Source organism: Ursus arctos, unplaced genomic scaffold, assembly GCF_023065955.2.
Source record: "Ursus arctos isolate Adak ecotype North America unplaced genomic scaffold, UrsArc2.0 scaffold_4, whole genome shotgun sequence".
NCBI classification, from domain to species: domain Eukaryota; kingdom Metazoa; phylum Chordata; class Mammalia; order Carnivora; family Ursidae; genus Ursus; species Ursus arctos.
Genome location: NW_026623056.1, coordinates 93685819 through 93697392, shown reverse-complemented (window position 1 = coordinate 93697392; position 11574 = coordinate 93685819). Strand labels below are relative to the sequence as shown.

The window sequence follows — 11574 nt, the reverse complement described above, 5'->3', positions numbered from 1 at the left end:
GCTGAGGCCCACCCTCCCCCTGGGACCGGGAAGGTGCGCTTCCTGCCAGGAATTGCGAAGACTCTAGTCATCCCAACAGTCCTAGTGCAGGAGCCGCCAGGAGTTAAACATCTCCAACAGAGACAGTGCCCGGTGCGGGGAGCTCAGGGATCTCAGCTACTCCTGGGGCAGAGGTGCTGGTGCTGGGGAAGGAAGGGGTGGCAGTGAGGGGCACGGAAGCAAGGCCCCTCGCACTGGACTGAGGTTCCTGCAGGGAACCCCGACCCCACCGCCGCAGAGCCTGACACGCCGAGGGTCGTGCAGACCTGGGCTGCACAGGGGTCCAGCACAGGAGCCACTCACCTGCTGGCCCAAGTCCCAGCTCCTCAAATTCAGCTTCCACCCCATCCCCTCCAATGTCCTGTGCCCCTCGAGCACAGAGGGGCCCCTATGCCGCCCTAGCACTGTGGTCTTCCACAGTGAGACCCCCAGCCTCTCCCAATAGGAGACTCCTTGTCTCGGAAACTGCTCTGCCGGACACCAGGCGGGTCTGCGGCTCAGTGGCCACACCTGACCAGCCGTGCGGGCCTCGGGGCAGTCCTGCGGCTTGCCGGCTCCGAAGCCCGACGGCCGCCTGCGGGCTGAGCCAAGGCCGAGAACCGCGCCGCGCGGCGCCGCACCTGGTAACCCGTACCTGGGCCTGCACTCCACCCGGCGCGGCCCCGCCCCCAGGCCCGGTCCCACCCCCACGTGCTTGGGCCCGTAGACCCCGCCCCCTGCCGACCCCGCCCCCTGCCGACCCCGCCCCACCCCGCACGGTCCACGGGCCCCGCCCACAGTTCGGTCCCGCCCCCGGCCTTCTGGCTCCTCCCCCAGGTCAGCCCCGCCCCCAGACCCGGCACCTGCCCGGCCTCCACCCCGCGCGGGCGGCAGGAGAGGACGTCCGCGCTCCGGGAGCGCCTCCGAGCATCTTTGGCCCGGGAGATGCCCAGCCTCGGAATGACGCAAGACGCATGCGTGGCGTTACCGTGGCTTCAGGAGACGCGCTCGGTGGGGCGGGGGGCGGGGGGGAAGGGCGCTTCCGGGGCGGAGCGCGGCCGCCGGAAGTGCGTGGCCGCCCAGGGCCATGGCGGCGCTTAGCGTCGTGTGCCTGTTGCTGCTCGGAGCGGCGTCGTGGCCGCCGGCCTCGGCCTCGGCCTCGGAGTTCTGGCCGGGCCAGTCGGCGGCCGACATCCTGTCGGGGGCGGCGTCCCGCAGACGGTAAAAGCGCGTCGCGCCTCTGGCGGGGCTCCGGTGGTGGGGAACCTGCGGTCGGGGGGCGGGGATCCGGCGCTCTCGCCCGGGGGCCGGGGGGCGGAGCGGAGCCTCCGTTGCGCGCACCCCCGCACCCCCGCCGCATTCCGGCTGCGCGGCGAGCCGGGCTCACGGGGGCTGCTGCGGCCTCCCGGAGCCCCCAGGAACGGCTGGCAGTGGGTCAGCCTCGGGGGCAGGCCCGGGGGCCCCTGTTGGGTCGGAGATGGTCCTCAGAGAGCTCGGCCTTGTGTGTCTGCACGGGGTCTCTCCGGCTGCGTGCGGATGGGGGCTGTTCCCTAGATGAGTGTCAAGGACGGGAAACGTGTGTGTGGTGCGGTCCAGCCGTTCCCGAGGGCTTGGCACACCGCAGCCGGCACTGCGCGGTGACATGTACGGGTGGTAAACGGGGCCCCTCCTGCGTGTGTCAGCGGTCTGGGGGAGATGAGGGGGTGCAGGTCGGGGATTACATCACAGTGTCATCAGTTGTTGGGGACGTTGTGGAGGAACCAGTGCAGAGAAGGGGGAGAGAGGTGTTTGGGTGGCCCAGGGGTTCCGAGTGTGTCCACGGAGCCCTTAGGAGTAGGGGGCGTTAGCTGTCGGGCTCTCGTTCTAGCAGGAGTCTGATGTGGGGGTTTCCTGGAGGCTGCCTGACCTGTGATGGCACAGCGCGTTGAATGCGGAAGCAGATAGGAAGACTTACAGAAACCACAAACGTTGCCGTTCTCACTATTTTTGTTTCGAAAAGTGTACTTAATTTTCATTTAAAAATGTTCAGAATAACACCACGGAATGGCTTCTTATTGGTATTTTAAGCGAGAGTCTTCAGTAGTTGTTAAAGAGTGTAAACGGGGCGGGCACCGTTGGACGGCTGATCCTCAGGCCCTAGTTGCTGAGGCTCTGCTAGTCGCTCAGCAGGTGCTAAGATGGCCCTCCTCATGGGCTCGGTGAGGGAGGGGTCGCCTAGAAACGAGCTGGCAGCTCCCTCCTCGGTGAACTACCAGGCCCTGGAAAACCCCGAGTCTGCACCACAGGCTTGGGGGCACCTCCGTGCTGAAGAACCGCTCTCCTGCCCCCCCCCACCAGGTACCTTCTGTATGATGTCAACCCCCCAGAGGGCTTCAACCTCCGCAGGGATGTCTACATTCGTGTGGCCTCCCTCCTGAAGACACTGCTGAAGACCGAGGAGTGGGTGCTGGTGCTGCCCCCGTGGGGCCGCCTCTATCACTGGCAGAGCCCCGACATTCACCAGGTCCGGATTCCCTGGTCCGACTTTTTTGACCTTCCGAGTCTCAATAGAAACATCCCGGTCATTGAGTATGAACAGTTCATTGCAGGTGAGGCCGTGGCTGCTGTTCGTTCTGGCTGTCTGTGTCAGCCCCGTCGTGGTGACACTTGCTCTGTGTGGGGCCCCGCTTCTGTTTCCCACCTCCAGCTCCCAGCGATCCTGCTCTTTCCAGAATTTGTCTAGGAAAATAGATCTCAAGTGTGTGAGCCACGATCCCCCCTGCCTCTGACACCTGGGGCAGCTGGTGAGCCGGCGGACGGTGCTTGCGGCTGTGGTGGGGGAGCTGCTGGTGCGGAGGCCGGGCGCACTCCCAGCCGGACGTGCTCCTGTGCAGAGAAGGCATCATGTCCCCAGGGAAGGCGCTGTGCCCGTGTGGCGTCGACCTCACGGTGCCTCACTGCAGTGCTGGCGAAGACTCGTCATAGTGCGTTTGTTCCAGTCAGTCCTGCTCACTGTAGTTTTTTTAAAGAGAGAGAAGTTGAAGATTTTGTTAGAACAAGGGTGTTCAGAGTTTAGCATTGCTTTCTTTAGAAGACATAAGCTTAAAAGGCAGTGATACCCTTTTGCTGCCCCCTCAGCCTGGAAGATGGAGGCGCTGCCGCGATGCTGAGCTCCTGCCGTGTGAGGACCCGCAGAGCTCAGGACTGCAGCTGCCACGTCTTCATTTTTCATGTTCTCTCACTGCGCCTTAGTCCCTGTCACTCTGGGATATTTCTGTGGCGGGGTCAGTCCTGTGAGCGCTGCAGGCATGGAACGAGATAGGCGGTGTCTCCTGATATCTTCATTCGTGGGGAAGAAGCAAACTCTGAGACTTGTAAAAAAGAGTCTTGGAATGCATCCTTCCATGACCCAAGATGAGAGATGACCCTGGGTGCTTAGTCTGACTTAGTCTGGGAATCAGCCTCAGCCTTGGTCTGAACCCCGGGTCATGGAGCCTCCCAGAGAAACTGCCCTTTACCTCCACACAGGGCTGTGGCCAGTGGGTCTCTCTCTTTTTTTTTTTTTTTAAGATTTTATTTATTTATTTGATAGAGATAGAGACAGCCAGCGAGAGAGGGAACACAAGCAGGGGGAGTGGGAGAGGAAGAAGCAGGCTCCCAGTGGAGGAGCCTGATGTGGGGCTCGATCCCATAATGCTGGGATCACGCCCTGAGCCGAAGGCAGACGCTTAACCGCTTTGCCACCCAGGCGCCCCGTGGCCAGTGGGTCTCTTGATAGGCGAACACAAGGACAGGTCTGAGCCTCAGCCGTGTGAGGTGGTGCTCAGTGGGGGACACTGGGTGTGTAGGGTGGGGAGGCTGGCCCCCTCCCTGCTGCTTTTAAAGCCTCGATCCTGTAGCCAAAGTGGGGGGACAGGGAAGATGGGCTTCCTGGGTGACGTGCCTCGGGGCAGGCAGACTGGCTTTGCCTCCACCTACCCAGCTAGCCTTGACTCTGCTCAGCTGTCTCCCCCTATAGAGGGGGAGAGGGAAGGGTGCCTGTCCAGGGTCAGGCTGCCAGGACACCTGTGGCAGGGCACTGGGCATCTCAGCCTCCCTGCGAGAGGGGCCTCTGGGGCTCTGGGACCAGGCCCACCAGCAGTGCAGCCGCTGAGCAAGGGGGAATGTGGAGAAGATATCAGACTTTAGTTGATGTGGCCATCTTGTAGCTGGACTCTCTTGGAAGGCATCTTCAGTAAGCAGCGTGGTCGTAGCCGGCAGGTTCTAGGTGGGGTGGGTGCGGTGGGTAGGATGGACAGACTCCTGCTCTCCTGGAGCTCCTGTGGGGAACGGGGAGGCAGAAACCGAGGGACAGAAGGAAGTACCCAGATGGTGAGGAGTGGCATGGAGAAAATGAGAGTGGGAAGGGGTACGGGCTATTGGGGCTGGGAGGCTGTGGCCGGGGAGGTGTCCCTGGGAGGTACGGTTCGAATGGCCTCACGGGTCAGGGGTGAGCCCGGAAGGGAGCCGTCCCCACGAGACGGGTCGATGCAGGGAAGGGAGTGTGTGCTTGAGGGGCAGTGGGGAGGACCGAAAGTGGCACCCATGACTGTCTAGAGGGGTGGGAGGCCGAGGGCAGGCCCAGCTGCTGGAAGAGGTGGCAGGTGAGCGTCTGGGAGCAAAGGGCCCATACAAGCTCTGCCACCCGCAGGCAGCCCGTCTCCGCCTCTCAGGACCTCGTGGCCTGATGCTACTACTCTGTCCTCTGTCTGCTTCTGTGAGCTTTCTGCGGTCCCGCAGGGAGGAGGGTGGCTTTAAGCGAAGTAATGATTCTCTGTGCCCGTGCGTCAGCCTCTGGTTCTTGTCACATGGTCGCTCTTGGCCTCTTCCAGAGTCCGGCGGGCCCTTCATCGACCAGGTTTATGTCCTGCAAAGTTACGCGGAAGGGTGGAAAGAGGGGACCTGGGAAGAGAAGGTCGACGAGCGGCCGTGCATCGACCCGCTGCTGTACGCCCCGGACAAGCACGAATACTACAGGTGTGGCCGCGGCGGGGGGCCTGGGGGGGCGGCGGGAGCGCGGGCCCCGCTCCAACAGCTGCGGTGCGTTGGAGGCTCGTGAACGTGGCCGTCTGGTTGCCCAGACCTAGTTGCCATCAGAAGACCTCCCCGTGGGGGGGGCTATCCCCTCAGCAGCACCCGTGGACAAAGCACCAGAATCAGTGGGTTCTAGAAGGTCTGTTCTCCAGGAGCTTGTTGGAGGGGCGCGGCTGTTTTTGGGGCTGTTAACGTCCGAGCTCTGGCGCTGAGGCCGTTTCCATCTCGTCCTCCCCACCGCCGGGCTCTGCCCCCCCCCCCCCCCCCCACTGTGCAGAGCTCCCAGAGCAGCCATGGTCCCGTCAGGTCGGCTGAGAGTCATGGTTTCTTTACAAGTTCTCCCAAGAACGTCATTAGCTGGGGACACGAGCAGTAGGTTTTCACCGACAGGAGTGGCTGGCTTGTTGGATGCCGCCATACGCGTGTGCGTCTGGGCTTGTTGCACATGTGAGAACAGCTCACGGAGGCGCTGGGCTCTTGTGTTCCAGAGGATGGTTTTGGGGCTACGAAGAAACCAGAGCTTTAAACGTCTCCTGTTTGTCCGTTCAAGGATCGGCTTCCATCATGGCGCCTGTGCTTCTGAGAAACACGTCAGCGAGGTAAGCGCCCGTCGGGTCGGCTCCGTGACCGGCCAGTGAAGGAGCGTGTGTGTGTACACGTGTGTGCACGCTGTGCTGCGGGCGTTGGAACCCCTCCTGGCTGTGGCCTGCGGTGGGGGGCACTGGAGAGGTAGACCTCGTCCCCACCCCACAGCCGGTGCACAGCGAGGCGGGGCTGGGAGAGAGGAGGAGGCCGCCTGTTGCTGGGGAGAGCCAGTGGGGACCAGGGACAGACAGAGGAGGAGCCTGCCTGCCTGTGTCCCGGGAGAGCCCGGGGAGGGCAGCCATGCCCATGCTCGGGTATCTGCGCGGCGAGTGTGGCTTCCCGGTGCTGCTCAGCCCTTCGCGGCGGGACCTCATCGGCCTGGGCCTCTCGGCCGGCTGCTGGTAGGCGGAGGAGTCTCAGTCTCAGCTGGGCAGCCCTAGCTTCCTGGCCGAGGTGAGGGGGCGGCAGGTGCGTGGGAGTCCTGGGGGCAGGAGGGCAGTGAAGCGGGGACCGCTGGGTTATGGAGGGCGCAGGCCAGACTGGAAGGTCCCGCCGATCTGATTTCCTTAGTTCACCTGCCCAGGTGGCTGCCCAGGTGTGGCAAAGCCGGGCGAGGACAGGCCCACCGCGGCCCCCAGCCGGTCCTGAAGGGCTGGTGGGGGAGCATCCCGGCTCCCACCTGTGCTCGCCTCTGCAGGCAGGTAGCTCTCACCTTAGCCTCCTTGGAGCCGGACCCCGGCATGGGCAGAGCGGTGCCACAGCCTCCCGCCTGAGCCAGCCCCTCGCTGGTGCGCAGTCCCACGCGGGACGCAGGGACAGGGACAGAGTAGGAGACGCGCCTCCCCCAGACTCGTGCCTCTGCGTTCTCCAGGTCTGGGTGGACGCGGCCCCTGCTGGGGTTTCCCTTCTGCACGCTCTGATGCTTCAGGCTGTTGGTCGCCCAGGAAGGGACGTCTCTCGGCCCTCGCTTTGCAGGGAGGGGGCTGAGTGCTGACCACAGGAGGTGCGAGCTTGGGCCTTGAGAAGTGCAGACGTGCTGAGTTCGTTCAGGTGATTGTTTGCAGACGGATCGAGGTGTCCCTCCTGGAGTGGTTTTGCCCTTGGGCTGCGAGTCCTCAAAGTAACGTCTTCCGGAACAGGACTATGTCTGTGTTCCTGCCGGGAGCCCCGTCTATGGGCTGCTGGGGCCGTTTTATTCGTTCACTTCATTTTGTCTGTTTTCTTTCTTGCGTCGGTAGTCACAGGGGGCTTGGTGACCCCAGTTCAGTGGCTGGGACAGGAGAGCTCCCCCCCCCCCGATGCTGAGAGTCTCCCTAGAAACTTGCAGCCCCCTTCGGAGTGTGTGCGGAGGCTGGCAGCCGCCTCCCCGAGGGGCCCCAGCCCCGGGCCGCGGGCACCGGGAGGCTCTCAGCTTCGTTCCCTCTGCACCCTGGAGCAGGCCTATAGAAGTGTTTTAAAATTAAACGCTTTCTCTCGTTTGAAAACAGGTCGGTGATGTTGGACAGAGCCGAGAACCTTCTGCATGATCACTACGGGGGGAAGGAGTACTGGAACGTGAGTGCCTGCCGGCGCCTCCTGCGGGTCCCAACTGTGCGTCTGTGAAAGCCTGGGACACAGTGGACACGCTGACTGCCGGCGTGCGGGTAGGGGTGCAGCAGGGTGGGGGCGGGAACCACAGCCACAGAGCTGCACTTCGGGGCAGCCCCGGGGCAGCGGCGCGGGCTCCAGTGGTTGCCGTGTTTGCGGATCAGACGGTAAGTTTGTTATTTATGGCAGCTGATTATTGGAAGAAAAATAGTTTTTTGTCTTTAAAAACCGCAGTTTGTTGTGTAAGCTTCACGCCCCACGCTGCTGGTTACCCGGATGTTAACCAGCTTGTCTGCGTCCCAGGGGCGAGCACACGTCTGGCGCCGTGGGTGGCACAGGAGCCTGAGGAAATGGGCCTCACGCACCCTCCACAGCCGCCGGCCTCCCCTGCCCTGGGGGTCTGCCCTGTCCGGGGCGTGGGGCGCTCCCGTGGGCAGCTGGGCTGGGCAGAGGTGAGGCGCCTGTCGGGAGGACCCGGGAGAGACCCCTGCTCCCTGGACACTTGAGCTGGGTGCCTCCTGACCGGGTCATTCCCGAAGCACGTAGGGGCCTTGTCATCGCCGCCCGCGTGGGTCCGCGCCTCTCACCGGCCGTGTGGTCCCCCACAGGCTGTGGGGACGGTCCTGGTATGTCGCTACTCACCGTCCAGCTTCGTGCTGGTCGATGACCTGTTGCTACCAGACTGTCAAGAGCCCGTCTGCATCTGACCTCCGAGAGCGCCGGCTCATCGTCCTCGGCATCCCTGTCGGAGGCTCGGGCTGCCCTGGCAGGGGAGGCGGTGGGGGGGCGGGCTCCGGGGCACCCGCTTGGGGGTCGGCGAGGTGGGGGCGCTTAGCAGCGCTGCTCTCTTCTCCCCACAGACCCGGCGGAGTATGGTGTTCGCCAGGCACCTGCGGGCCGTGGGCGACGAGTTCAGAAGCAGGTACCTGAACTCCACAGACGAGGCCGACAGGATCCCCTTTGAGGAGGACTGGACTAAGATGAAGGTAGCGGCCTGCCTCTTTCTCACTCGAGGACCCGCACGCGCCCCCCTCAGATGTAGAGTCGCCAAGCCCGTCACGGGCCCGGCGTGTCTGGCGGTCCTGGGGCAGCCGCGAATGCCCGTCAGGAGGGTCCCTTGTCCCCGTGCCAGCTCAGGGCAACGGCTCGGTTCCGTTTCCTCCTTGGGAGACTGCGGCGGGTTCCAGTGGCAGGCGCCACTCTGGAAGTGAAAGTGGCCGCAGACCCAGACGCTTCCAGTCCGCGCTGTCTGCCATGTGACGCGGGGGCCGCGGAGAGAGGGAGGGCGAGGTTCACCCCCGCCACCCAGGGGCACCTCTGTCCTTAAGTGTCTTGTGAAGAGTTGGACTTTCATGGAACTCAATTTCAACAGATAGTAGCCTGCTTTTCTAGACGGGCATTGTTTCTCGGCGTTTCCAGTGTAACGGGACATCACGGCGATCCCCCCGGCGCTTGTCCCGTGGTCGCCTTTCAGCAGCGTCCCAGTAGGGGTTACTGGGGCTTTGGGATAGCGTTTCCTGGAAAAATGCAGTAATGGGTGGTTTTTTAAATCTAATTTGCATGTGTTTCCCAGGATTGTATTTGATTTCGCTCAGATAAAAGGTCTTTGCGATTAACCCGTTCACAGTCTTGTTAGGAAGACATTGGCCGGAGTCCCCAAGACAGGCCTGCGGGCGGGGCGCTGCCGTGGGAGCCCACATCCCCCCGCATCCCGAGTGCCAGCGACAAGACACGCAGGGCGCTCAGCGCTCCCGGTCCTCCTCTGCCAGGTCACGTTGGGCTCCTCCCTGGGGGGCCCATACCTCGCGGTCCACCTGAGGAGAAAAGATTTCATCTGGGGCCACAGAGAAGACGTGCCCAGTCTGGACGGGGCTGTGAAGAAAATCCGCAGCCTCATGAAGACCCACCAGCTGGACAAGGTGTTCGTGGCCACGGACGCCATCAGGACGGGTACGCGGCTCCGGCTCCGCCCTTGTCTGCCGACCCCTGTCACGTCCTGGGTGGGCCCAGGTGCACCTGCAAGCCTGCAGTGTGGCCGGGAGGCAGCGCCGGATTCTGTGTCCGTGCCCCTGGCCTTGGCCGCAGAGCCTGCAGAGCCAGGCACGGCGGAGCACAGGTGTCCCGTGAGCCCCGGTCACCGGCTCTCCCTCGCGTTGCAGAGCACGAGACGCTGAAGAAGCTGTTGCCGGAGATGCTGAGGTTCGAGCCCACGTGGGAGGAGCTGGAGCTGTACAGGGACGGCGGCGTGGCCATCATTGACCAGTGGATCTGCGCACATGCCAGGTGCGGCCACGTGCACACCGCGCCGCTGCCCGCCGTCGGCTCCACCGTTTTCTGTCCGCCTCCATGGCGGTTGGTCCGTGCTGGCTAGGCTGACACGGAGCATCGTTTCCAGGGTCTGCTCCTCGCCTTCTGGCGCACTCCCCAGTCCCGCCATCAGACTTGGGCCGGGCCTCCCCTTTACCTCCCCGTGGGACCCCACCCGAGGTCCCGCTCCCCTGGGCCCGGCGACAGCCTCCATCACACATGTCCCCGCAGAACACGCCCACAGTCTCCCAAAAACCTGGCAGTGCGAGCTCCGTGTGTCGCCATGGTCGCGGGAGCAGGCCCGCCCCAGAGGAGAGCAGGGGAACAGGGCTGGGAGGAGGCCAGCACTTTGAGTGGGATGGAAGCTAAGAGGAGAGCGGCCCATCTGCCGCGTCCACAGGGTCCCCAGAAACACGGGGCCCGTGCGTGCAGGCTTTAGGGCCGGGGCGGCCTCTCTGCCCTCAGATCTCAGCCTGGCTCTCTGCACCCCTGCCCCCAAGCCCCCGGAGTCCAGCAGCGGTCTCGAGTCACCCCGCGCAGCACCTGCGGCCTCTCCCCGCCCAGCCGGGCTGCGGAGCGGGAGGTCGGGCAGCGTTGGCCCCCCCGAGGGTCTCTCGTGACCCCGTTTGCTTGGCAGGTTCTTCATCGGTACCTCGGTCTCCACGTTCTCTTTCCGGATCCACGAGGAGAGAGAGATCCTCGGGCTCGACCCCCGGACGACGTACAACCGCTTCTGCGGGGACCGGGAGGAAGCGTGCGAGCAGCCCACGCACTGGAGGGTCGCCTACTGAGCCCACCAGCTCCTCGTGGGCCCCGCGCCCTGGACACCGCACGCGCGGACTCTCGGTCTCCCTCTGAGCACACGTGTGGCCTCGGGGTCACGTCTGCCCCAGGCAGCGGGCAGAGCCGCCCCACTGTCGCTCTTCAGGGTCACGGTCGCAGCCCACGGCCACGTGAGCCACGGTGTGTGTGCGTTCTCGGTGTTTCCCCCGGCGTTGGCTGTTCGGGACTCTGGTTACGTGTCTCTGCTGCCGGTGTGATGTGAAGAGGTGCGAGGGCTCGATCCCCTGGCCTGGGTCTGGAGGGCGTCCGGCCCAGACGGCAGTGCGGCGCTGGCCGTGCCTGTGGACCTGCTGCGGCTTCAGCCTGCTGGTCCCGTTCCTTCTGCCCTTTGACCGATGTGTGTGGTCCCCGCAAGTTGGCGGGCAGGTGAAACGCCACCTTGCAGAACTGGGACTGAGGCCTGTGGGGGCCGGTGAAGCGCGCTCTCTCCTCCCCGGCTCGGAGTGCTGGAAGGTTCCTCGGCAGGTCTTCAGGGGTTTGTGGGGTTCGCGCGGAGAGGAGCCCCCGTGGCTGACTGTGGGGCTGCAGGCCAGCTGCCGCTTTGGCAGCGTGGGCGGCTGGATACTCGGACCCTGCCCTTGCGGTGGGCGCGGTGGGCTGAGGGGGTGAGAAGCACAGGCACTACTCCAGCCGTAGAAGGGCTTGGGGTGCGCTGCTGAGCTTGGGGCTCCTCGTGCCGCTGCCTGGAAACCCCTTCTGGGCCTCCAGCGTGGCCACCACCGTCCCCTCCGACCAGGAGCCCCGACTCCCTCAGACACCCGGGGCGACCTGCCGAGGCGCAGCCCAGAGCCCGGGGGCTGCTTCTGCGTCTTCTTGCCAAGCTTTGAAAACCCACCTTGAGCACACGCGAGGGTCCTGTGGCGTCCCTCACGACTGGGGGGGAAATGATGGAGTATTTATTCTTTGCCCATTTGTACCTTCAAATACTATTAATAAAATATGTTTTCTAGAAAACTGGAATCCTAGAAGTGCCTTTTTCACACCCTCGAATTTTTTTCTGGCTGGAAACTCCAACAGTCCAGATTGTGACTTTCATTTCCAGGAAGATGACTGCTTTGTTGGACTCTGGTCTCCCTCAGGGCCGCGGTGGCAGGGACGCAGCGAGCGCCATCTCCTGTCCATCTGCTGGACGGCTGCTGTCCGGCTCGTGTTGGGAAGAGCTGGGCACGTGGAGAACTGGGG

General features: G+C 63.9%; 1 protein-coding gene across 2 annotated transcripts; it reads left to right on the top strand.

Moving 5' to 3' along the window:
• Positions 1 to 1068: 1068 nt before the first annotated feature.
• Positions 1069 to 11346, top strand: POFUT2 (protein O-fucosyltransferase 2). Of its 2 annotated transcripts, XM_026491291.4 has the most exons (9): positions 1069 to 1239; positions 2356 to 2606; positions 4869 to 5013; positions 5559 to 5669; positions 7143 to 7209; positions 8103 to 8228; positions 9012 to 9192; positions 9402 to 9525; positions 10187 to 11346. In XM_026491291.4, the coding sequence occupies exons 1-9, from the start codon at positions 1106 to 1108 to the stop codon at positions 10338 to 10340; spliced, it is 1293 nt and encodes a 430-aa protein (XP_026347076.2). In that variant the 5' UTR covers positions 1069 to 1105; the 3' UTR covers positions 10341 to 11346. The 2 variants fall into 2 exon arrangements, with proteins under 2 accessions (XP_026347076.2, XP_057162848.1); XM_057306865.1 differs by having other exon boundaries at positions 1089 to 1239; positions 8879 to 9192; positions 9402 to 11346.
• The last annotated feature ends 228 nt before the right edge of the window (positions 11347 to 11574 follow it).

What these genes read in the sequence shown, in the direction of transcription:
- POFUT2 (XM_026491291.4), top strand. Translation starts at nt 1,106, where the DNA reads ATGGCGGCGCTTAGCGTCGTGTGCCTGTTGCTGCTCGGAGCGGCGTCG. An exon ending in GGGGCGGCGTCCCGCAGACG is followed by an intron (nt 1,240 to 2,355) that starts GTAAAAGCGCGT and finishes CCCCCCCACCAG; the next exon opens with GTACCTTCTGTATGATGTCA. An exon ending in GTATGAACAGTTCATTGCAG is followed by an intron (nt 2,607 to 4,868) that starts GTGAGGCCGTGG and finishes GGCCTCTTCCAG; the next exon opens with AGTCCGGCGGGCCCTTCATC.